General features: G+C 42.3%; 1 protein-coding gene across 1 annotated transcript in view; it reads left to right on the forward strand.

Moving 5' to 3' along the window:
• Positions 1–25,641, forward strand: part of LOC116983823 (sortilin-like) — a 103,555-nt gene that overhangs the window by 35,784 nt on the left and 42,130 nt on the right. Inside the window, exons 3-6 of the mRNA XM_033037666.1 lie at positions 16,200–16,276; positions 23,076–23,178; positions 23,274–23,438; positions 23,653–23,726. Of these exons, the coding sequence (XP_032893557.1) occupies positions 16,200–16,276; positions 23,076–23,178; positions 23,274–23,438; positions 23,653–23,726 (419 nt within the window). The remainder of the gene's footprint in view (positions 1–16,199; positions 16,277–23,075; positions 23,179–23,273; positions 23,439–23,652; positions 23,727–25,641) is intronic.

The following is a 25,641-nucleotide window of genomic DNA, read 5'->3' on the forward strand; positions in this document are numbered from 1 at the left end:
GTTATCCCACTTTTCAAGAAAAGAGCGAGAGAGAAAATGGGGAATTATGGAACAATTAGCCTGACATCGGTGGTGGGGAAGATGTTGGCGTCAATTATTAAAGAAGTAATAACGGCGCATTTGGATAGCAGTAAAAGGATTGGTCCAAGTCAGCATGGATTTATGAAGGGGAAATCCTGCTTGACTAATCTTCTGGAATTTATTGAGGATGTGACAAGTAAAATGAATGAAGGAGAGCCAGTGATGTAGTGTATCTGGACTTTCAGAAAGCGAGTGCCACAAGGCTCGGTGCAGGGACCGCAACTATTTACAATATATATTAATGATTTAGATAATGGAATTAAAAGTAACACTGGCAAATTTGCAGATGACACAAACCTGGGTGGCAGTGTGAACTGCGAAGAGGATGCTAGGAGATTGCAGGGTGACTTGGACAGGTTGAGTGAGTGGGCAGATGCAGTATAATGTAGATAAATGTGAGGTTATCCACTTTGGCAGCAAGAACAAGGAGGCAGATTATTATCTCAATGGTGTCAGATTATGAAAAAGGGAAGTGCAACGAGACATGGGTGTCCTTGTACACCAGTCACCGAAAGTAAACATGCAGGTACAGCAGGCAGTGAAGTTGGCCTTCATAACGAGAGGATTTGTGTAGGAGTAAAGAGGCCCTTCTGGAATATTGTGTGCAGTTTTGGTCTCCTAATTTGAGGAAGGACATCCTTGCTCTTGAGACAGCGCAGCATAGGTTCACGAGGTTAATCCCCGGGATGGCGGGACAGCCATTTGAGGAAAGATTGGAAAGACTGGGCTTGTATTCACTGCAATTTAGAAGGATGAGAGGGCATCTTATAGAAACGCATAAAATTATAAAAGGACTGGACAAGCTAGATGCAGGAAGAATGTTCCCAATGTTCCCAAATGTTGGGGGAGTCCAGAGCAGGGGCCACAATCTATGAATAAAGGGGAGGCCATTTAAAACTGAGATGAGAAAAACTTTTTCACCGAGAGAGTTGTGAATTTGTGGAATTCTCTGCCACAGAAGGCAGTAGAAGCCAATGTACTGGATGAATTTAAAAGAAAGTTAGATAGAGCTCTTGGGGCTAGCGGAATCAAAAGATATGGGGAGAAGGCGGGCATGGTTACTGATTGTGGATGATCAGCCATGATCACAATGAATGGCGGTGCTGGCTCGAAGAGCCAAATGGCCTCCTCCTGCACATATTTTCTATGTCTATGTTTCTATTAAGTTTATTTAACCCAGCTTCAATAAAATGTAAGATTATATGAATCAAATAAAATAAAATACACTGCTGCAAATTTATTAAACTAAAAAACGAAACTTCTGTGCTATAAAACTCTCACGTAATAATGTATTCAATTGTACTTGGAAATTTGTACATATTTCTGCCTTTTCAAATAACCACAATATATTGCAATACTATGTATTTTGCATTTGTACAGAGCTTTTAGCATAGATGTATTAAAGAGAGAGTTAGATACAGCTCTTAGTTCTACTGGAATCAAGGGATATGGGGTGAAAGCAGGAACGGGGTACAGATTTTGGATAATCAGCCATGATCAAATTGAATGGCGGTGCTGGCTCGAAGGGCTGAATGACCTACTCCTGCACCTATTTTCTATATTTCTATAGCAAAACATCATCCAAATATTATTAAACTACATTTGACACCAAATCACAAAACGAATATTTGGGCATATGAACAAATGCTTGATCGATGATCATTGTTTAAAAGCTACTATTAATGAGTGAGAATACAAAGTTGGGAGAAACCTATCCAGTCATGCACCATCTCTGGAGGACATGAATAGCAACAATTTGGGGTGAGATCCTTCTTTAGAATCTGAAGATGGGACGCAACCCGAAACGTCACTAATCTATATCCTCCAATGATGTTGCCTGACCTGCTGAGTTACTCCAGTGCTCTTTGCAAGATTCAAGCATCTACAGTGTCTGTGTGTACATGAAGGAGTGAGAGGTGGAAAGGCAGAAATTTTTGAAAAAGGAGTGCTAAATCAAAGGGCATGCACAAATGTTGACCAACAAATGGTGACATATTTTAAGTTGCAAATGCTCAAGACGCTAACATTGAAGGAGTCCAATAATCACGAGCGAGAGAGAAAGACTTGATCAAAACATCTGGAGAATAATAATAAAAGAAAATGATGGAAAAAATATACTGCAGCCTCTATTGACAACAGTATGCTGCAGCCTCTATTGACAACAACATTGAAGTTTAGATAACAAGCCTTCTATTAGAATGGGGGAAAAAAGGAATGCTGATCACTTGGAAATTCATTTTCTCCTAGATAGGAAGATTAAAACACTGTTGCTGTCTTTAAATGTTGCCAAAGGCAATAGCGAAGGAATGTTGTTTTTGCTTATATGGAAAGTGGTGTGCCGATTAGAAAATCTCAACTTAAATTTTCCTGTAGGAACATAGAACTTAAAACATAGAAAAGTACAGTACAGGAACGCATCTTTTGACACACAATCACTGTGGTGAGCATGATGCCAAGGTAAACCAATCCATCTACCTAAACATATCCTCCATTCCCTGCGTCTCTTAAATGTCACTAGTGTGTCTGGGTTTCAGCAACTAAGTTACAGAGAAAGGTTGAACAAGTTAGGGCTTTATTCTTTGGAGCGCAGAAGGTTAAGGGGGGACTTGATAGAGGTTTTTAAAATGATGAGAGGGATACAGAGTTGACGTGGAAAAGCTTTTCCCACTGAGAGTAGGGAAGATTCAAACAAGGGGACATGACTTGAGAATTAAGGGACTGAAGTTTAGGGGTAACATGAGGGGGAACTTCTTTACTCAGAGAATGGTAGCTGTGTGGAATGAGCTTCCAGTGAAGGTGGTGGAGGCAGGTTAGTTTTTATCATTTAAAAATAAATTGGATAGTTATATGGATGGGAAAGGAATGGAGGGTTATGGTCTGAGCGCAGGTATATGGGACTAGGGGAGATTATGTGTTCGGCACGGACTAGAAGGGTCGAGATGGCCTGTTTCCGTGCTGTAATTGTTATATGGTTACGTATATGATTATATGGTTATCTGCCTCCATGCTGGCAGCAGCATGTTCTAGGCCCATCTCACCTTCAGTGTAAAACTTGCCTCGCACATCTGCTTTAAACATTGCCCCTCTCACCATAAAGCTGTAGCCTCTTGCCTTTGACATTTCAACTCTGAGAAAAAATTGTTCTGATAGTTTACTTCTCTGGATTTTATATACTTCTATCAGATCTTCCATCACCCTCAGAGAAAGTAATGCAAAGTTTGTCCAGCCTCAACATATAGCCCCTATTCCAGGCAGGATTCTGGTAAACCTCTCCTGCACCCTCTCCCACGCCTCCACATCCTAATGGGGCAACCAGAGCTAAATGCAATACTCCAAATGCAGCCTAACCAAATTATTTTAAAGCTGCATCACTATTTCCTGGCTCTTATACTCAAAGTACCAATCAATGAAGGCAAGTATATCATATGCCTTTTGTTTTACCACTCTATTTACTTGCGCTGCAACTTTCAAGCAATTTTGGACTTTGACCCCAAGATCCGTCTGTTGTTGTTACGTGTGTTGCCATCAACCGTATATCTTCACCTTACATTTGACCTTCCAAGTGCAACACCTCACACTTGCATTGATTAATATCCATCAGCCTTTGTTCTGCCCATTTCTGTAGCTAAGCTACTAGTGTTTAGTCATGCCTGCCAGTTTAAACATCTAGTAGTGTTTAGACATGGGTAGACATGCCTGAGAGAAAATGTCAGCTGAGTTCATCTCAAGCTGTGCCATAATTCTGAAACTAGGCAATGGAGTATTTGAAGATAAGAATTGTACACCCTAAACTCACCACTATGTTTTCCTGTCTCTGATTGGAACATTGACCACTTGATCAGCAAGTCATTATCTCCAAGCTCCGGGATTAATTCTTCCAACTCCCTCTCCAACAGTTACAAGGAGCCAGACATTTTAAAAGTAAATTGCATTTCAAGGTTCCATCTCCTCAATTTGCCTCAGTGTACGGCCAAAATTGCAAAGAATAGGTAGTCGAGTCAAGTCAACTTTATTTGTCACATACACATACAAGATGTACAGTGAAATGAAAGTGGCAATACCTGCGAAACAACTGAACAACAGAACAAAACCAGTATTTACATTAAAAAAAGACACAACAGTAATTACGCCCCGTGAGTTCAGAGTTTACATTCCTGATGGCCTGTAGGAAGAAACTCCGTCTCATCCTCTCTGTTTTCGCAGCGTGACAGCTGAGCGCTTGCCTGACCGTAGCAGCTGGAACAGTCCGTTGCTGGGGTGGTAGGGGTCCTTCATGATCTTGCTGGCTCTGGATCTGCACCTCCTGATGTATAGGTCCTGCCTTGGGGGGGGGGGGAGGGTGGTGTAGTTCCCATGGTGCTATTCTCTGCAAAGCCTTGCTGTCCTGGGCAGAGCTGTTCCAAACCAGATCGAGATGTTTCCGGTCAGGATACTTTCTACTGCACCAGAGTAGAAGGAGTAACAGTCACTTCATACAGGAATGAGGGTCTCTCATCCTTAAATTCTGAACGGTTTACAGAATGCCAAAATTTAACTTCACTAACTGCAGAAATGCTTCCAATTACATTGGCTATGACCTCACGCTGTTGCATCTGGTGCTCATATAAGCTTCAGGGAGGGATTGTTGAGCATTATCTGTACATCGATATCTCAATTGAATCAACTTCATTCTTCATTGCTACCTAAATAACAGTTTTTCAATGTTTCAAGGTCAGTTTATTGTCACATGTACCAATTAAGGTACAGTGATATTTGAGTTACAATACAGCCATACTAAGTAAAAAGCAACAACTCACACAGACACATAAACTAAAATGTAACATAAACATCCACCACAGTGGCTCCCCGCGTTCCTCACTGTGATGGAAGGTAATAAAGTCCAATCTTCTCCTTCATTATTCTTCCGTGGTCAGGGCTGTCGAACCCTCTGCAGTCGGGGATATCAAAGCTCCTGCAGCCGGCGATCCAAAGCCCTCACGTCGGGGTGATCGAAACTCCCTTGTCGGGACGGTTGAAACTCTCCGTGGCTTGGAGCTCCCGAATCGGTCACTAACCAGGAAACGCAAGCTCCACGATGTTAAAGTCCACAGATCCGCAGTTAGAGCTCTCCGCAGTCGATCCCCAGCAAAGGGATCGCAAGCTCCACGATGGTAAGTCCGCGCCGCGCCCGTGGTTGAAGCGCCGGGTCGGTCTCCAGGAAAGGCCGCACCACTGCACGATGTTAGGCCATAGTGGGGACGAAGATATGATACGGGAAAAAAATTGCATCTCCGTCGAGGTAAGAGATTGAAAAAAGTTTTCCCCAGCCCCCACACAAAACAAATCAAGGAACACTAAAACATATTCTTTAACATGTACTTAAAATAACAAAAACAGAAGAAAGGACAGACGTTGGCGAGGTAGCCATTGCAGACGCCACCCAGTTTTGTTTCCATTTAAGCAGATCAATTTAAATGAAGATTTGATAAACACAAGGTACTGTTTTCATTGCCTAATTTGGACCGTAATAATTCCAAATCTGAAAAGGCAAGGAAAACTTTAAATATGTCTGACAATGATGCCTGGCATCATGGTCAGCGCAGATGTGGTGGACCGATGAACCCATTTTGGTGCTGTATGGAAAGGAATCACCAGACTGATTCCTGGGATGTCAGGACTTTCATATGAAGAAAGACTGGATAGACTCGGCTTGTACTCACTATAATTTAGAAGATTGAGGGGGGATCTAATAGAAACTTACAAAATTCTTAAGGGGTTGGACAGGCTAGATGCAGGAAGATTGTTCCCGATGTTGGGGAAGTCCTGGACAAGGAGTCACAGTTTAAGGATAAAGGGGAAATCCTTTAGGACCGAGATGAGAAAAACATTTTTCACACAGAGAGTGGTGAATCTCTGGAACTCTCTGCCACAGAAGGTAGTTGAGGCCAGTTCATTGGTTATATTTAAGAGGGAGTTAGATGTGGTCCTTGTGGCTAAAGGGATCAGGGGGTATGGGGAGAAGGCAGGTACAGGATACTGAGTTGAATGATCAGCCATGATCATATTGAATGGCGGAGCAGGCTCGAAGGGCCAAATGGCCTACTTCTGCACCTATTTTCTATGTTTCTATGAACTGTTTGATATGAGGGTCATTATCAATTCTGATAGTTACAAAAGTAATGCATTCAGGCTGACGTAAATGGAAACTGCCGAATTTCTATCAGTTATTGACAAATGAACCATGGAAGAATGACGTATTTATGAGCAAAATAATTTTTCCTTGCATTCTTTTGTGTCTTTTGTTGTGTGCCTGCCACAGTGAGTCCATGTGTAGAAGCCACAGAGATGATAAGATAAACCTTCTTTTCAGTAAATAAGCAATTCTGCAATTGTACGCATGTTTATCAGCAGTTGTGCTTCTGTGGTCAGCTGAAGGATAATGGAGGTATTCGAATAGTCGCCAGAGGCCTTTTCTGGATGCGTACAACTGCCTGCTGTTGTACTAATAAGGAATTAGTTCAGCATGGCAGATATCTTTGACTGATACAGAAACTGCTTGCGGAATGGCATGAGAATCTGTGGGGTTGAAGACATTCCTGATCACCTACCCAAATAGGACTTCACTCCTGCACTGTCTGCAATTTGGATTTCTGAAGGAACCTAGTGTAAGAGAAACTAATGGTGCCTCTCCTCTTTTTTCTTTCTCTTTCTCTTCTTCCCACCATGACCACCAGCTGCCCACATCCCTGCGGCTTACTTTTCCCCTCTGGGTTTTCCCATATTTTCTCCTTCACTTGCTGGATGTCCTCATGTGGGAGCTCAGCTAATTGGTGCAGTGAGCTCCAGATAATGATAAACTGGGTGAGTACTGAAGAGTATTGGACGCCCTCCAGAGTAGTTCAGACTTCAAAATCCCATTTTGAGGAAGGGACAAGAAATCTCAACTTAGACCCCAATGTTTTTAATTACAGTAGTGCTTAGTTTCAGTGACTTGAGATGGCACAATAGCAGGAAGTCCTTTAATGAGAAGATGGATGTAAGTAGCTGTGATCACCATAGAAGAAATGATTCATAAGAATGTCCGTAAGAAAGTTCCCCATAATGGTTGACCACAACGATTGAGTGACTGGAATATTTCATAATTCATGAAGAGCTCCACGTTCTGAGGGACACTATAAAAGTTCTTTGAGAGATTACTAGCTTTTCCAAAGTTTCAAAAGTTTTGTAAAGTATAAAAAGGTAAATACACATACTTTTATGCATATTCGCATAGAGAAATAGAGAAAATCTGTTATTCGCAAGTGACCTAGTATATTGTGATGAACTGCAGATGGTGATAAATGGCATAGATCAGCAACAGTTGCCTGGAATTATCTTGAGGATTGGAGGTTGAGAGTGGCAATGACCTAACCTCTGAATTGATGTAAGGTTGTTTATGAGGCTGGAGAAGGTAGTAGATTACAGTTGCTGTAGGCACTGCTTCTTGAAGAGATTGACATAGGAACTTAGGTCCTGTACATTTTGGAGAATGCGGTCTCGAGTCATAATTCTTTATGTATTTCTCCTAACGTGATGCCTATTCATGCCTATTTTCCGACAGACATTCCCAGTTGCTAAAATAGCAGTGTAGCTCAATAATAGTCTCATCGGTAATCAGATGGAGTTGTTAGAATGAACACTCAGTTTTTAGTGTGTTCTGCAAAAGAGTGTGAAAAGTTGCAAGTGAGAGTAATAGTGCTCTTTAAACCATAGGGCTCAAGCAAGAAATATTATGAAAATGTAATGTTTGTGACAGTTTAGTTTGGATTAAAATTGAAAATCAATCAAAACTGCAAATGCAGGAAATCTTAAATTAAAACACAATATGCTGGAAGCAATTTAAATTAAACTCAGGAGATCAGGGAGCATCAGTGGAAAGAGAAACAATTAATATTTCAGGTCCATGATCATCAGGACTAAGAAAAGGAGAAACAAGTTATTCTAGGTAGCAGAGAATTTGAGGAACGGTGATAGGTGGACCAAGGAGGAGAGGTGAAATAATGTCGTCAACAGGCTAGACCGTACAAAAAAGTCCCCTAATTTGAGGAAGGACATTCTTGCTATTGAGGGAGTGCAGTGTAAGTTTACATTGTTAATTCCCGGGATGGCAGGACTGTCATATGCTGAGCGAATGAAGCGGCTGGGCTTGTATACTCTGGAGTTTAGAAGGATGAGAGGGAATCTAATTGATACATATAAGATTGTTAAAGGTTTAGGCACGCTAAAGGCAGGAAACATGTTCCCGATGTTGGGGGAGTCCAGAACCAGGGGCCACAGTTTAAGAATAAGGAGTAAGCCATTTAGAACAGAGACGAGGAAACACTTTTTCTCATAGAGAGTTGTGAGTCTGTGGAATTCTCTGCCTCTGAGGCCAGTTCTCTGGATACTTTCAAGAGAGAGCTAGATAGGGCTCTTAAAGATAACGGAGTCAGAGGATATGGGGATAAGGCAGGAATGGGGTACTGATTGGGGATGAATAGCCATGATCACATTGAATGGCAGTGCTGGCTCGAAGGGCCGAATGGCCTACTCCTGCACCTATTGTCTATTGTCTATTGTCTATTGATTGGGGATGATCAGCCATGATCACATTGAATGTTGGTGCTGGCTCGAAGGGCCGAATGGCCTACTCCTGCACCTATTGTCTATTGTCTACTGTGAACACTGAACGCCATATAACCGATTGGAAAAAATGGCCTTCTACTTCAACAGGAAAGAATGTTTGGTACCCTGGATGGTGAGAAGGGAAGAGGTGAAAGGAAAAAAATCTCATATAAGTTGCATTGGGAGAGTGCCGTATGGTGACAAATTATTGGCAAGGGCAGACCAAGGATTCACAGAGAGCAATCCCTTTGGAAATGCTGAAAGAGGAATGGAATGTATGTCTGATGGTGTAATCTTGTTGCAGTTGGAATATTATGACGGATCATCTGTTGAATGTAGAGACTGGTGAGGTGGAAGATAAAGTCTGAGGAACTGACTTCTTGATCTGTCCAGGAGGAAAAGAGATGAGAAAAGATATGCAGGAAATAGATGGGGTGTGTTTAAGAGGTCTATCTGGTTTGGTGGAATGGATGGCACTGATAAGGAAGAAGGAAAATGTTCCAGAGGCTCTGTTGTGCAACGTCACATCATTGGAGCAATTGCAACTGAAGAAGGAGAGAATTGAATTGAGTCCTTACAAGGGGCAGGCTGGGAAGAAGTATAATTAAGGTCTGTAAATTTGTGCTGGGAGTTGGTTGCCAGCATAACTCCTGCGATGGAAACAGAGAGGTATGAAAATGGAAGGTAAAAATCATAGATGACCATATTAAGCTCAGAGCACTTGCCTTAAAAGTGAAGGCATCTTTGAATTCTTCATGAGTGCAGGAAGCAGCATTCATGCAGCTGTTGAGATACCAAATTAAAAATCATTGAGATCATGTGCAAGTAAAACTGAAACAAAGACCATTCCATGGATGCCACAAAAGACATCATCGGGTTTGGAAATAATCTAGCTGAATTTTGATGAAAGGTAGCATCATAGTAGGAGAGAGACCATCGCATGTGTAGCTGGAACCAAAAACGTCTTCTCAAGGCAATGCTCTTTATTCTGAGATGTACAGGGTTGATTTTCCAGAGTGATGCAGTGCAACACCATCATGATCATAATTATGTTTCACATTGGGTGGTCACGTAAAACTGGAAAAGAGCAGCGCGAGGACGGAGACAGAGCAAAGGTGCGGAGGGAAAGTTTGAACGTGAACCGCAGGACCGCCGAGATAGACAGTTTCCAGACCGGAGATGGAGCAGCACTGCAGCGGGAAAGATTGGAAGAAAGTTTAGAGACACCTGAGAAAGTCAATTCCAGACAGAAGGTGGAGCAGAGCAGAGCAGCAGCATGAACATTTGAATGAGAATGAAATCGAAAAGTGATCACCGTTTATTTTAAATGATATTTATGTTTTTAAACTAATTTGTATCAGTTAACTATTAAACATGATCTCTTAAATGATAGCAGTTAATATTTAATTTTTTAATATATATTTTTTAACTTATTTATTCAAATCAATTTAAAATGTTCCTTTAAAAAATCTCTGATTTTAAAAGCATTCCATAAGGCCTTTGGCAACGCAAGTAGTAAATAGGTCATTAGAGGGCTCACGAGCCAGCCTTGGCTTTCGCTCCTGGTTGACATCATGCGACTGATACCAACATGACGGCTCAAGGTCAGTTAGACCCACAAAGGTACAGATTTTAGTGTTTCTGGTTTGGGAGGGTGGGGTCAGGTGCAAAGGGAAGGCACAGAACATGCATAATTCAACACAATATTTTGCTTTTGTTGTGGAGCATAAACTGGAAGTGAAAGCCACAAAATCACTCCTCTCGTGAAGTAAATAGTGATGTAAATTGCATGATAACATGAATTTAGAGGGAAGTATATGCACCTATAATATGGTGCAGAATGAAAGGAGGCAATTGTTATAACTATTGTGGATTATGATTTGATGAAATCATTTTTGAAAACGAGTGCTGATTTTATTTCAAGAATTGAAATGAAAATTCATAATTCTCGGTATGGACTGGCATTTTGGTACTTGGATATGTTTACTAACAAATAAAAAGTTAGCTTAATTAACTCTCAAACCTCCAAAACAAAGTTTATGAATTGAATTACCCTTCTAGATTGCGTGTATTTTAACTCAATCAATACCAAAATATATTTACAATAAAATTGCACCTATAGGGCAACAGCTGGACCAGGTTCTTTTACTGATCCATATCTTTAAGAGGGACAATATATCCTCTTTTGGATATAAAGTCTGGTAGCACAATCAGATAAGCACGAACTATTGTACAAATTAACAGGATCTGAGCTTGTGACATTGATTGAACTTCCATAGGTGAGGTGTTGGAGGAGCAGAGGTTAAATAAGTACTTTAACTATGAGAAGAAAAGAAAAACATTGGCAGTGTTGCCCAGCTGATTATCCTCAGCAAATCACCAATTGTTTTGTGAGAAATATTTGGCAGAAGTTTGGAAGCAAATGTCTTCTGCGCACTCGTGTTCAGAAAATGGTGCACAAGTGTTTATGATTGTGGTCAGGGAGCAAACATCTGTTTTCTGCTAGTTTGGAATAAAAGCCAGTAATGTGATTAGGCGATAATTCTTGTATGAATAGACAATAGACAATAGGTGCAGGAGTAGGCCATTCAAGCCAGCACTGCCATTCACTGTGATCATGGCCGATCATCCACACTCAGTACCCCGTTTCTGCCTTTTCCCCATATCCCCTGATTTCGCTATTTAAGAGCTCTATCCAACTCTCCCTTGAAAGCATACAGATAATGGCTTACCCTTTATTCTTAAACTGTGGGCTCTGATTCTGGACTCCCCCAACATCGGGAACATGTTTCCTGCGTCTAGCGTGTCCAAAACCTTAATAGTCTTATATGTTTCAATAAGATCACCTCTCATCCTTCTTAATTCCAGAGTATACAAGCCCAGCCGTTCCATTCTATCAACATATGACAGTCCCGCCATCCCGGGAATTAACCTTGTGAACCTACGCTGCACTGCCTCAATAGCAAAAATGTTCTTCCTCAAATTTGGAGACCAAAATTGCACACAATACTCCAGGTGTGGTTTCACTAGGGCCCTGTACAACTGCAAAAGGACCACTTTGCTCCTATACTCAACTCATCTTGTTATGAAGGCCAACATGCCATTCGCTTCCTTCACTGCCTGCTGTACCTGCATGCTTACTTTCAATGACTGATGAACAAGGACCCCCCAGATCTCGTACTTCCCCTTTTCCCAACTTGACACCATTCAGATAATAATCTGCCTTCCTGTTTTTGCCACCAAAGTGGATGACCTCACATTGTTTCACATTAAACTGCATCTGCCATGCATCTGCCCACTCACCCAACCTGTTCAAGTCACCCAGCATCCTCACAGTTCTCTTCACAGTTCACTCTGACACCCAGCTTTGTGTAATCAGCAAATTTGCTAATGTTACTTTTAATCCCTTCATCTTAATCATTAATGTATATTGTAAATAGCTGCAGTCCCAGCACTGAGCCTTGCTGTAACCCAAATACCAAGTGCTAGATTTAAGAGAAGCATTTCATAGTTAATTTATAAACATGCAAAGCAAGTGCTGAGGAGCCTTTCCACTGTTTCAGTCTTTCCCCGGTCCCACAGATTAATATTTAGTATTTCCTCCTTTGCAAATGTCAAAGACTTTCATAGATTTTAAATTTAACCAACAGCTTTGAAGGCTGGATGAACTAAAGACAAGGCCTCACCAACTGTTTAGCAATCTAAAGTTAACCATGTCAAATAGGGCAAAGAGGTTAACCTGGCATATGTCCAGTGGGACCACCGATTTCTCCCAACCTGCTTCCTAGAGCAACACCATTGAATATTTTTGGGTTTCTCCATCCTGTCTACTTTGGTGAGGCTTGCTCAGGCTTGTGACTATGGTCTTTTAAGCTCACTTCTAATCCTGACCAGAACAAGAGGATTCCCCGAATCTGCAGAGCAGATTCGATGGACCAAATGGCCTAATCATTTTTTCTATTTCTTCTTGACTTCCAGCTTTCACATTCAATGGATCAACCTCCCATAATTTTGGACATTTCTGGCTTAATTTCCCTTTCCCCTCCCGCTCCCATTTCAGCTTTTAAAAAGGACAATTGTCTTTGGGATGCTGTCGCCTACTCTTTAATCCCCACTGAACCCCATTCCCTTTCGTAAGGTATCTTCCTGTGCAACCATACATGCTACACTTGCTGCTTTATCTTTTCCCTTCATTCAGCGCCAGAACCCATTTTCCAGGCAAAACAGCGGTTTGCTTGTAATTCACTCTTTAAACGTAACCCTGAATTTCTATTTGTCGCTTGCCTCAGTTAGTTTAGCTTAGTTTGGAGAGACAACATAGAATTTGTTCCATCAGCCCATTGAGTCCACACTGACGATTGATCATCCATTCACACTAGTTCTCTGCTGTCTCATTTGTCATCACAGTGGTGCAGCTGGTGGAGCTGTTGTTTCACGGTGCCAGAGACCCAGGTTCGAGTCAGACCTCAGAAGCTGTGTGTGTGGAGTTTACACATTCTCCCTGTGACCTTGTCGGTTTCCCCCGAGTGCCCAATTTCCTCCCACATCTCAAAGACATGCAAGTTTGTAGGTTAATTGACCTCTGTAAATTACCCCTAGTGTGAAAGGAGTGGACGAGAAAGTGGGATAACGTTGAACTAGTGTGAACCAGTGATCAATAGTTGGCATAGACTTGGTGGGCTGAAGGACATGTTTCCATGCTCTATCTCTAAAAATTAAAAAATAACTAAAATGTACTTATCATAGTTCTCTTACAGTCTCCAGAGATACAACCTGACCTGTTTTCTGAGATGCAGCTTGTACCAATGTTTCCTATTTTACTACAGATTCCTAACATCCGCAAAATTTGGATTTTTACTAAGAACTACTCCCTTTCATACACAGTGCAAACTTTGCTGTCTGTCTCTTTCTCTGCCTCCCTGTCTTTGTCTCTCTGTCTCTCTCTGTCTCTGTCTTTCTCTGTCTGTCTGTCTCTGTCTTTTTTTTCTCTGTCTCTATGCTTCCCTGCCTCTCTTTGCCTCTTGCTTTTTCTCTTCCTGTCCCCCTTTTTTCTTCCTCCCCCCCCCTCCATTTCCCTTTAAATAGACATGTTAGGTAAGGACTCTCCCTGTCTGCTTTTACGGTATTACTGTACTACAATACAGTAATGACATTGTGTCCACTGAGTCCCAGACTCTCACAATGGAATCAGGCCCAGTCTACAAGTATGCACCAACAAAATAACTCATTTTATAATAGTTTTATTTTATTATCCATACATTTCCATCATTTACCCCCTCCCCATGGTTGATATACTAAAGAGAATTGGCCAATTAACCAACCAATGGACATGTCTTTGGGTTCTGGGAGGAAAGCAGATCAGAGGATATTTAGGTGGTCACAGGGAGACCTTGCAAATTGACAGCTTTGGAGACCAGGACTGAACCCAGATTGCTGGAGTTGAATCTGCCACTGCAGCACAAGTGCTTCTTCTATATCTGTTTGGTCAGTATAAACAGATGGTGACTGAGAAGAATCCCAATCCCAGTGGCTGATATCCCTTTAGACTCAATTGCTGCATCAGATTGACTGGTTAGTTAGAAGCACTGAGCTGGAATGAAAGCTTTGGGAATTGACAAGCTTGTGAAGGTTGCCACAGCCCCGAATTGTACAATATATTTTGATAATGCAAGAAAATATAATCCATAATGTATTTAATTTCTTCCTGTGAGATGATTGCAAGGTAGAGAGAAAGAGGAGGACTTATTTTAATTACCAGTAGATACTAGTTACCTGTTGCTGTGTGCAGAAGCCATCAGTCATATGTCAGGTCTTGTGTATGGGGCCACAAGAGACTGCAGATGCTGAATCTGGAACAACAAATAATTGCTGGAGGAATTCAACGGGTCGAGCAGATGGGGGAAGGAATTGTTGACATTTTGTGTTAAAACCCTGCATCAGAACCCAGGCAGGATTTTCACCTAAGGCACCAACAATTCTTTTCCTTCCACAGATGCTAATTGACCCACTAAGTCCCTCCAGCTCATTGTTTGTAGCTCCAGTATGTTTCCCTTTTCTGGTTGATGTAATAGTCCTCTCCTGTGGCTTTGCAGTTCTGGCAAAGGGTGCGAGCTGAGGTGAAAAGCACCTGGCTGACGCACCACTGAGCAATGGAAATTTACTACATTAATGTATCTGTTGCATCTGACTGACTCCACATTGAATAGCATGTTTCTCAGCTTCATTGTGGTGGAAAGCAATAAATAGTCACGCTGAAATTTTCAATCGGTGTGCCAAATGTCCATTATCATAAGATCATAAGTGATAGGAGTAGAATTAGGCCATTTGGCCCATCAAGTTACTACACCATTCAATCATGGTTGATCTATCTCTCCCTCCTATCCCCATTCTCCTACCTTCTCCCCATAACCTCTGACACCCGTACTAATCATGGTTAATGATAAAGAATGAGGTCTCTGAATACTTAGAAGCACATGATTAAATAGACCAAAGCCACATGGTTTTGTGAAGGGGATATCTTGCCTGATGAATCTGTGGAAATTCTTTGAGGAAGTAAATAGCAGGATAGACAGAGGAGAGTAAGCAGATGTTGTTTACTTGGACTTTCAGAAGGCCTTTAATAAGGTGCCGTACATGAGGCAGCTAAAGAAGATGAGAGCTCATGGTATTAGAGGGAAGATACTAGCATAGATAGAAGATTGGCTGGATGGTAGAATGAAAATGGACGGACCTAATTGTCACTTACCGAATAGTGAAAGACCTGGATGGGGTGCATGTGGAGAGGATGTCTCCACTAGAGGGAGAATCTAGGATCAGAGGGGCACAGCCTCAGAATAAAAGGACATACCTTTAGAAAGGAGACGAGGGGGAATTCAGTCAGAGGGTGGAATACATTGCTACCGACAGCTGTGGAACCCGCCTTTGGGTATTTTTTAAGGCGGGATTTGATTAGTAAGGGTGTCAAGGGTTATTGTGAGAAATTGAGGGAAGGCAGGAGAATGTGGTTGAGAGGGAAAGATAGATTTGCCATGTCTGAATGGCGGAGTTAACTCAATAAGCCAAATGGCCTAATTCTGAACTTTGGGAGAACAAAGAAGGGAAGAGATTTAACTTTTTTTTACCCTTCCATCACAGTGAGGAATGTGGAGGAGTCACTGTGGTGAATGTTTATGTTAAAATATATTTTGTGTGTTCTGTTGCTTTTTATTGGTATGACTGTATGGCAAATGCAATTCCTCATATGTTGCAAAACATACTTGGCTAATAAAGTATTATTATAATTATGATTATGATGAATGAAAGATAATGGAGACATTGAGAGCCTTGAACTATATTACGTATAAAATCACAAAATCTTTAGACAGATTGTATACTGGTTATACTTATTTGAGGAGTTGGGTACCTGAGCCCCTAGAGTAGAGCAGACACAACTTGCTAATTTCTCTTTCATCACAATAAACTGTCACTTAATAAACTACGCCTTTTCAATTTTTCAGATCATCCTTGTATTGACTACTTTCAACTTACCGCTTGCTTGGCTATTTTTTAGTGGAACCTCCCGACTCTACAGAAGGTAAGATTGTCCTGTGGATGTCTTGCATCCTTTGTTTATAGTATAGAGCTTTAATCTGTGAATTTGGCCACATCTGCAAAAGGGGATTCATTTAAAATTATGATTATCTGTAGGATTTCTAATAAATGTTGCAATTATGGTCAATGCTGGCAACTGGACACTTACTGCCCTCCCTAAGATGTTGAAATGGAGATGTGTATCCTTCTTAAGTTACTAATAAAGATACTACATCTCTGTGGTGGAGATCATGCATGGATGCATCACGGCCTGGATTGGATGTGTGATTGCTCAAGAAGGGAGGCTGCAGAAAATGGTGGGCATCAAAGAGATCTACAGGAAACACTGGCTCAAGAAGGTAGCTAATATAATCAAAAACCCACAAGACCCTGGCCATATTCTTGAGAATCGTCATCTCAAGATTCAAGAACAGCCTCTTCCCATCAACTATCAAGGTTCTTGTACTGCCCTTCACAACCCTAAACACTACCCCACCTCAATCTATTGGTCTATCATGGTCCTAGACCTCCCCACCATCAAAAGCATGTACATGAGGCGCTGCCTCGTAAGGTACACCATCGTCCCTGTCCCGAAGAAAGCAAACTCAGCCTGCCATAATGACTTTCGACCAATGGCTCTAACACCCATAGTAATGAAGTGTTTTGAGCGACTGGTTATGCAGCATATCAAAAATAGTCTACCTGCCGACCTAGACCCACTGCAGTTCGCCTACAGAGCCAACCGATCCACAGAGGACGCAGTCTCAACAACACTGAACCTCGTACTGTCACACCTTGATCGGAAAAATACTTATGCCAGGATCCTCTTCATAGACTTCAGCTCTGCTTTTAACACAATCATTCCGCAGCAGCTGGTGGAGAAGTTGGAGCTATTGGGGGTGGATGCTGGCACATGTAACTGGGTCCTGAACTTTCTATCGCAACGGCAGCAGACAGTCAGGGTGGGCAGTAGGACATCAAAACCATAGCCGTGAGCGCTGGCTCGCCCCAAGGCTGTGTCCTAAGCCCCCTGCTGTTTAGTCTGCTTACACACGACTGTGCTGCTAGACTCAACAACAACTTCATCAACAAGTTCGCTGATGACACAACAGTGGTGAGTCTCATCAGTGACAATGATGTCGGCGTACAGGATGGAGGTGGAGCTGCTGACAGGATGGTGCAAATCCCACAACCTCATTCTCAACGTGGGAAAAACTAAGGAGATGGTGGTTGACTTCAGGAGGGCGGGAAAACAACAACATACACCCCTGCACATCGATGGAGCTGATGTGGAAAGGGTCAGCAGCGTGAAGTTCCTAGGACTCCACCTGTCAGATGACCTGACGTCCACGACCAACACCACAGCACTGGTCAAGAGAGCCCAGCAGCGACTACACCCTCTCCGAAGACTACGGAAAGCAGGTCTCCCCACTACACACCTACGAACTTTTTATAGGGGGACAATCGAGAGCACATTAACCTACGACATCACTTCCTGGTTCGGGAACTGCAAGGCGTACGAACGGCACCAACTAGACAGGATTGTGAAGACCGCCAGCAGGATTATTGGTGCTCCACTCCCTTTCCTGCTTGACATATACAGGAAGAGATGTATCAGCAGAGCCATCTCCATCATCAAAGACCCCTACCACCCATCGCATCACATATTCTCCATCCTGCCATCTGGGAAGAGGTACAGGAGCATTAGCTGCAAAACCAGCAGGATGCTCCACAGCTTCTTCCCGCAGGCTATAAGACTGATAAACGGACTTTGCCCCCTGCCAAAGTATCGCGCACCAACCACCAACCTGGACACACTGCAGCAGAGCCACTGTCGTGCCGCTGCCGATCGGAACGCCTGTTGATGTTTAGTAGAGAGTAGAGTGTTTAATTTGTTCATGATATATGTATTTTTATTTCTATTTATTTTTTACTGCACACTGAATGGACACTGGTTGAGCAACGTTTTTTTGTTTCCTCTGGGTATGTGAGTACTCAGGAAAATGACAATAAAGATATACTATACTATACTATACTATTGTCAAGGTTTAAGAAAGAACTGCAGATGCTGGAAAAATCAAAGGTAGACAAAAATGCTGGAGAAACTCAGCGGGTGAGGCAGCATCTATGGAGCGAAGGAATAGGTGACATATCTGGTCGAGACCCTTCTTCAGACTGAAGAAGGGTCTCGACCCGAAATGCCGCCTATTCTTTCGCACCATAGATGCTGCCTCACCCGCTGAGTTTCTCCAGCATTTTTGTCTACCTTCTATTATCAAGGTATTCACATCAACTGGATCATGCTCTCTTCTCTTTGATACCATAAGCTAGGAGGTGCAGAAGGCTGAAGTTGCACCCTACCAGGTTCAGCAACAACTACTTTCTTACAACTATCAGGTTCCGAAACCAAACTGTACAATCCTAATCGTACCTCGACCACGGAGCATAATGCACCAACTCTTGCGCTACAATGAACTTGTTTTTGGGGTGTGTGGGGTGGGGGGTGCGTGTGGGGAGGGGTGTGCGTGTGGGGAGGGGTGTGCGTGTGGGGAGGGGTGTGCGTGTGGGGTGTGTGTGTGGGGAGGGGTGTGTGTGTGGGGGGGGTGTGGGGGGGGGGGGGGTGTGGGGGGTGGGGGTGGGAGGGAGGGGCGGATGTGTGGGGGAGGGGCGGATGTGTGGGGGAGGGGGTGTGTGTGGGGAAGTGGGGGGGTATGTGGGAGGGTGGTGTGTGGGCTCAGCGCCTCAACTCCAATCGGCTGCAGGTCCCGGCTCCGGACTCAATCATTGGCTCCAAGGCCCAGCAACACTCATCGGTACCTGGCTCCTAATGGTGGTTGCCGCCCCCGCCCGCGAACACATCAGCCCGCGAACACAGCAGCCCCCTCCGGGGAAAACAGCAGCCCGCGAACACAGGGAGGGTTGTGGGAAAGGGGGGGGTGGTCGCAGCAGACGCAGCTCACCCCGCACCTTCAGATTTTCGGCTTCACGCGCAGCTCCCGGTCCCACTTCGACTTCACTCGGCGGCTTCCAGTTCAACTTGCTCTCTGCCCGCACGCAGCTCACAGACTCAGTCCCGCCTCCGAGACTTTATTCTCCGCGGGTGCCGGAATGGTTGTTACCTTCATGGTGACTGTTAGGTGAGAAGACTAATCTGCTGATCTCACGATTTTTTTAAACAGTCATAACTTTTTTATTATTTCACCGATCGTAAAAAACCTTGGGGCGGTTGAAGGAGAGGAGGACAGTTTGTAAGATGGCGAAAAAAATCATAGCGATATAGGGTAGCGTTTTTTCTAAAATGTATTTAACAACGTAGACAGGAAGTGGTCAAGATGAGACTTCTAGTAATATAGATAGATGTTGTGAAATGCGTGCGGTATTACAGAGGGAATTCCTATTTTACCCTTTTTTCCTTCATTATAATTTTTCTCTTTCATTACAAACCCTTACTAGATGAAGACAGTTGAAGTAAATGATTTAGTTTCTAAACTGTATCTAGTAGCAATTAACTTTCTGATGGAGATCTGACATACTTGGTATGTAGTAGTCCCAAGCATGTTAGGCTGTACAAGCATTGCTTTGCTGCCACGTTTGAGGTGATACTGGAGGTTGCCACTGACACAATTAACAGAAAAATGATACTGTATGTGAATCTCTATATTTATCATGATCAGCCTGGTCCACCCTGTCACTGTATTGTCATTTTCTCAGGTGCAGTGTATAAAAGATGACGAGATAGGGTATTCAACTGCCTTTAATGAATTTGCACACTCGTCCAGATTTACCCATGTCTTCCATGTGTTAATGCTGATATACTCTCTCAATAAAGCCTTGTTCACGCCTGGAGTTGATACCGATCGATTACCTCATTGGTATTTACTGTGTAGCATAAACCCGATGCATATAGTACCATAATGGATGACAGTAAGTAACTGGCAATTCTGCAGCAACTTCTCTTTTGAATACAACATACCAATACGTGCCATTGAGGCATGTAAAGGAGGAACGATTAGAAACATGTACAAAGAAGTGGGTTTTATGTGGGTGGATCTTAATTGAAAGTGTAGGCGGAGATCATTTGGGAGGAAATTTCATAGTGAGATAATCTCAGGTTTGCAATGTTAGCAAGTCTACTTCTTTTACACAAGCAGCTTCAATATGAGGTCATCTGAATAGGCTGTAAACACGTAATTAATGGCCAAGGGATTTGGTCGTAGATCATAAAGCTTCCATGACCTGCTCCATGTGGCAGAGTAAATGTGAAAGATTCAACCGGGCAAGGCACATCAATACATTTTATTATTGCATCTTGCAGAATGCAAAAGATTTATTTTAAGAATGAAACCTTTTTCACCTTTCGAACTGCACAGCTCTATGGGTTTTATTCATCACCTGTCAAAATAAAATAACTAACACAAAGTCTTCTAACAGTACATTTCAAAGGCGGGGAGGTGCGTGGAATGTGGGGAGGGGGAAACCAAAGAGATTAGGCTTTGCATCATTGAGCATTAGTTCTGATATGACAACTCGTGCATAATAGTTACTATTGAACTTTCTCAAAGGTGACTGCAGCAAACACATTAATACTGTAGAGACAAAGAAAGTAAAATCCTGTCACCACCAAGTACTGGTGCTAAGAAATGCTGATCTCTCATTCGAAATGCTACTCACGGGGTCCCTGTTGACTGTGACTGTGGCAGTATGCAGTTTTCTCGCATTATCCTGGTTCCCCCTTCTCACATTATGATTCATCCAAGGACTTTTGCGTTGATTTTCCCTGTAGCAGGTAGCAGTAAATAACGCAATCACATTTGCTTCCTTTCTTGAAGGGGGTCATGATTGCAGCCTCTCTAATGTCCACTGCATGCCCTCCTCTTTACACTTTTGGAAGATAAGATTGTGAAATTGTGACTTAAGTTATTCACTGCTTCAGATGGAATACTTGCTCCAAAGGCCTTGTTGCTTTTTAGTTGGCATATGGGCTTTTTGATTCCTGGTCGGTTAGGAGTGGCGGCATGGTTTGTTGTAGAAAAGACCAACTGACCACATTGAGTACAGTCACAAATGGGCAGCTCTTCAAAGTATTTCTTCCAAATGGTACAATATTGTCCATCTGTTCTTAATTTCATCTCAATTCTGATTCTCAATGCAGTGGGCTCCTCATTGCTTGGGCCACAATTTGCCATAATAACGAGATGGAATCACATCAGCTTGCCATCATTATCAGTGATTTACTAAACTTCTATAGCCCTTTAACTTCTATAACTTCTAACAGCCTTTAGATTATGGGTTATCTCTTGGCCTTCAGGTGCTGCTAAAGCTTTCCCCTTGAAATGTGGTTTCCAATCCATGAAAGCTTTGCATTTGAACTCCAGGATCTCCCGGGGCTTTGTCAACCTTCTCCTCTCAGTGCCACAGAGCTGCTCATGAAGCACAGTGTCTTCTTCTTGTGTTTGAGGCAGCAGAAGTTATGTAACTCCCTCCAGGCGCTGTAGTTCGTTGTTATTTTTGCTGCTGTCTCTGTTTGTTGTCGTTCACCTGACTGACATCAGTTGACAGGGCTCACCACGGGGAGGTCGACAACATGAGCACAGTGTGATTCCCATCCTTCAAGAGATACTATGGAAGTGATCTTCTCACATGACAGTTCCAGGGAAGTTGCATCCACTATATATACAAATGCTTTGTCTGACCTTGTAACATTCTTGAACTGTGGAGCATCCATCACCAATTTGATGCACACAGAAATGTGCCACCATCTTGCAAATGCTTCCTGATAGTATGCAAATTGCCATCATAACAAACATGTCCACAACGGATACAATGTCAGTGTAGACTGGTGTCATGCAAGGCAGCATCAGTGCCTCAGCAGGTTTCGCACCAGAAAGGACCTACGTTACAGTATAAATAAAATCTGTTGAACTATATGTGAGTCCCACTTTGGCCTCATCAGCCACATAACTAAAATGGAAGGAGGCCTTCCTCTATCCTACGGGACTACCAAAATAGACGGAAGTGAAAAAGAACTGATCCAACCCAAAAAGAATAAAAGTGTATTGAACTTTCACCCGACTATCTTGAACTAGAAAATCCAGCAGTCATCAGGGTTAAAAAGTATTTCTGTTGGACAAACCATATAAACCTGCAAATATGTAAACCAAATATGCAAACCATATTCAAATAAAATGAACTGTAGAGGAATCTAATTGTATTTTTCTTGCATCTTTATAAAAAACAGATTATGTTTATCATTATCTTGTTACAATGAATTGACCAGCAAATTGGTCTGAGGGAATCTTTTTTTTTTTTTTAACATGAAACAGAACAAATAGCAATTTAATAATAGGGTGATTTGTTATAAACTTATTAGTATTGTTTTATTATTGTCATCTGTGCTCCTTGCTTGAGGTCATTGGTTACGCTAGGTCCATCAAGGACTACTGGATGTCCTGTTTCCAGCCACTTGAACTCCCCTTCCCATTCTCATACTAACCTTTCTGTCATGGGTCTCCTCCATTGCCAAAGTAAAGCCACGTGCAAATTGGAAGAACAGCACCGCATTGTATGAGGATCGAATTCTCTAATTTTGTTTAACTTTTACAACACCTCCTCTCCCTATCCACCCTTGTACTTGGGCTTATGATTGTGCTTATGCATAGCATGATTTTACTAAATTGTATGCAAAACAAATAATTTCACTCTACCCAGGTAGATGTGGTAATAAAGTACCATAGAACTATTGAGCTTTTTCTTTTAAATGTATCCATTCAGAATAAAATATATGCTGTCTTTTAAAATTACAGTGAGGATTATGGGAAAACATTTACTGATATATCAAGCCGACTCAAGAACTATTATATACGGAAAGAATTTGGAATAAATGTTGGACCGGAGCATTCACAGAAGGTGGGATTTTCAAGATGTTAGGTATCAGTTGTTACTCTTCAAAAAACTGGGCTAGACAGATATTATTAAAATACTCCTTTTCCTTCAACCGCTAGGTCATTCTGACAGCTGATGAATCTAAACGTCCTAAACAAGGCATAATATTGCGGTCATCCGATTCTGGACGGACATTTCATTCCATCCGTCTTCCCTTCAGTCCCAGCCTGTCGATGATCTATCATTCCAGCCATTCGGATCACCTACTGGCCTACAGCACTGATGTAAGTAAACTCCGAGCCAAAATCAGTCACGTTGCATTTTAAAAGTTTGCATCTGCCTCCACCATGACTGGCTGTGTGTGTTTCAGGATGTGTAGGGATGGGTGGTGGGGACGGAGGGGGAGGGTGGGTGGTTGGTAATTCTGAAGGCTGCTCTGTGTTGTGTTGGGACATTTGGAATCGGCTCTCAATTTGTCATCTCTTCCTCCTGGCGCAGCATGACCTTTGGCTTTCTCAAAATTTTGGTAGTACGTGGAAAAAGATCCATCAATTCGTCTATGGTTGTTCATGGTAAGTTGTAAATTTGCAATTAATCTTATCTTAATTATTTGGAATCTCAATTAATTTGGAATTTACAGCAACAATTTACAAAACTTCAGGAAATTGCAACATTCAAAGCATTTTGTTATTGTGTCAAAGATAAGAAAGCACCCCAGTAACAGTAAAATGAAGACACTTTTCGACATAATTTTCTCTCCAACCTTCCATTCTTTCAACAATATTATCTACTTTTTCATCTCGCTGTTCATTGTGAAGCAATGACAGGCAGGGAAAGACCAGGTGGTCCATTAAACCTTGCACCTTCTAGTTTGTTGGAGACACAAGAAACGGCAGATAATGGAATCCTGAGCAAAGCACAAAGTGTTGGAGGAACTTGGCAGGTCAGGCAGCATCTGTGGATGGAATGGACAGTCGATGTTTTGGATCAGGATCTTCTTGTGACTGATAGAGTTGTGGAGAGAAAGCTGTAAAGGAGAGATGTGGAGGGACAAAGTCTGGCAAGGGATAAGTGGATACAGGTAAGGGGTTTTGTTTGGCAGATGGGTGGATTAAGTGACCTATAAAATTATCTCTGATGGAATGAAACAACTGAGGATTGAGGAAAGGAAAGAGATGGTGGTTGTTTGTGTGTTTACTAAGGTTTTATGGTCAGTCATAGGTAGAATTAGGAGGTAGTTGGAAGAGAAATGAGATGAGTGTGTGGAGGTAGGAATGGAGTGAGGAGGTGTTAGGCAGGAGGTATCATGTTACCAATGATCCCAGGCTAGTCCCGATCTGAATGACTTTGGAATATTGCGTAAGAAGCAACTGCAGATGCTGGTTTAAACCAAAGATAAACACAAATAGCTGGAGTAACTCAGCGGATCAGGCAGCATCGCTGGAGAGAAGGAATGGGTGACGTTTCGGGTGAAGAAAAGTCTCGACCTGAAACGTCACCCATTCCTTCTCTCCAGAGATGCTGCCTGTCCTGCTGAGTTACTCCAGCTTTTTGTGGCGATCTTTGACTTTAGAATATTGTTTGGCTTGAAATTGCCACCGAAGTCTTTTGCAGTCGGTACTGAGTACTTATCAACAAATTCCAGAATTCAAAATAATTTGGAATTAAGATTAATCCTCTTAATATGAACTTTTTTGAAATAACTGATTATAATTTTTTCCTGGTGAGGTGAATGATGCCCACCAGCAGGCTCATCATTTTTGAAATAGAAATGTTGCCAATTCCTTTGAAAGTATAAAAAACCCTTGTAAATACTGGAAATAGAAAACACAGGAGATGCTCTGATCTGACAGCATGTGTGGAGAGAGAAATGATCAGCATTTCTGTTTCATGACTTTCATCAAAACCAGAGGAAGTTGGGAAAGGAAACTTGCAGTTGCAGTAAAGGATGAAAGATAGAGAATCAAAGGTGTCTGTGATTGGAAGGAGGCCAAGAGAGATGGGGTGGTGCTGGTGGTAAAGACTTGTTTATTGCAGCTGCTCTGTCTGATGGTGGTAGAAGTAGAAAATAAATGAGCAAAGAAGTGTTGAAATGGCAAGATAAAAAAACACTGCAGTTGCTGGAAATCTACATTAAAAGAAACACTGGAAAGTCTTGGCAGATCACAGATTAGCTGTGGAAAGAGAAAAGGTGGTGTTGATATTATGGGTTGATGATCTTTCATGAGAACTGGCCAATTTTTATGCCGTGTGGAAGACGTCGTTATCTGAAATTGTTGAGATCAATATTAAGCCCAGAGAGCTGTAAAGAGCCAAGTTGGAAGTTGAGGTGCTTTTATGATGAGCATTGTTGGAACTCTGTCAGATGCCAAAGGCAGTGAAGTCAAAGCAGGAGCATCATTGAATCATACAGTATGGAAACAGGCCCTTCCACCCAACTCATCCATGCTGAACAAAATGCCGATCTATGCTTGTCCCATTTGTCCG

The sequence above is a fragment of the Amblyraja radiata genome, chromosome 19, assembly GCF_010909765.2.
Source record: "Amblyraja radiata isolate CabotCenter1 chromosome 19, sAmbRad1.1.pri, whole genome shotgun sequence".
NCBI classification, from domain to species: domain Eukaryota; kingdom Metazoa; phylum Chordata; class Chondrichthyes; order Rajiformes; family Rajidae; genus Amblyraja; species Amblyraja radiata.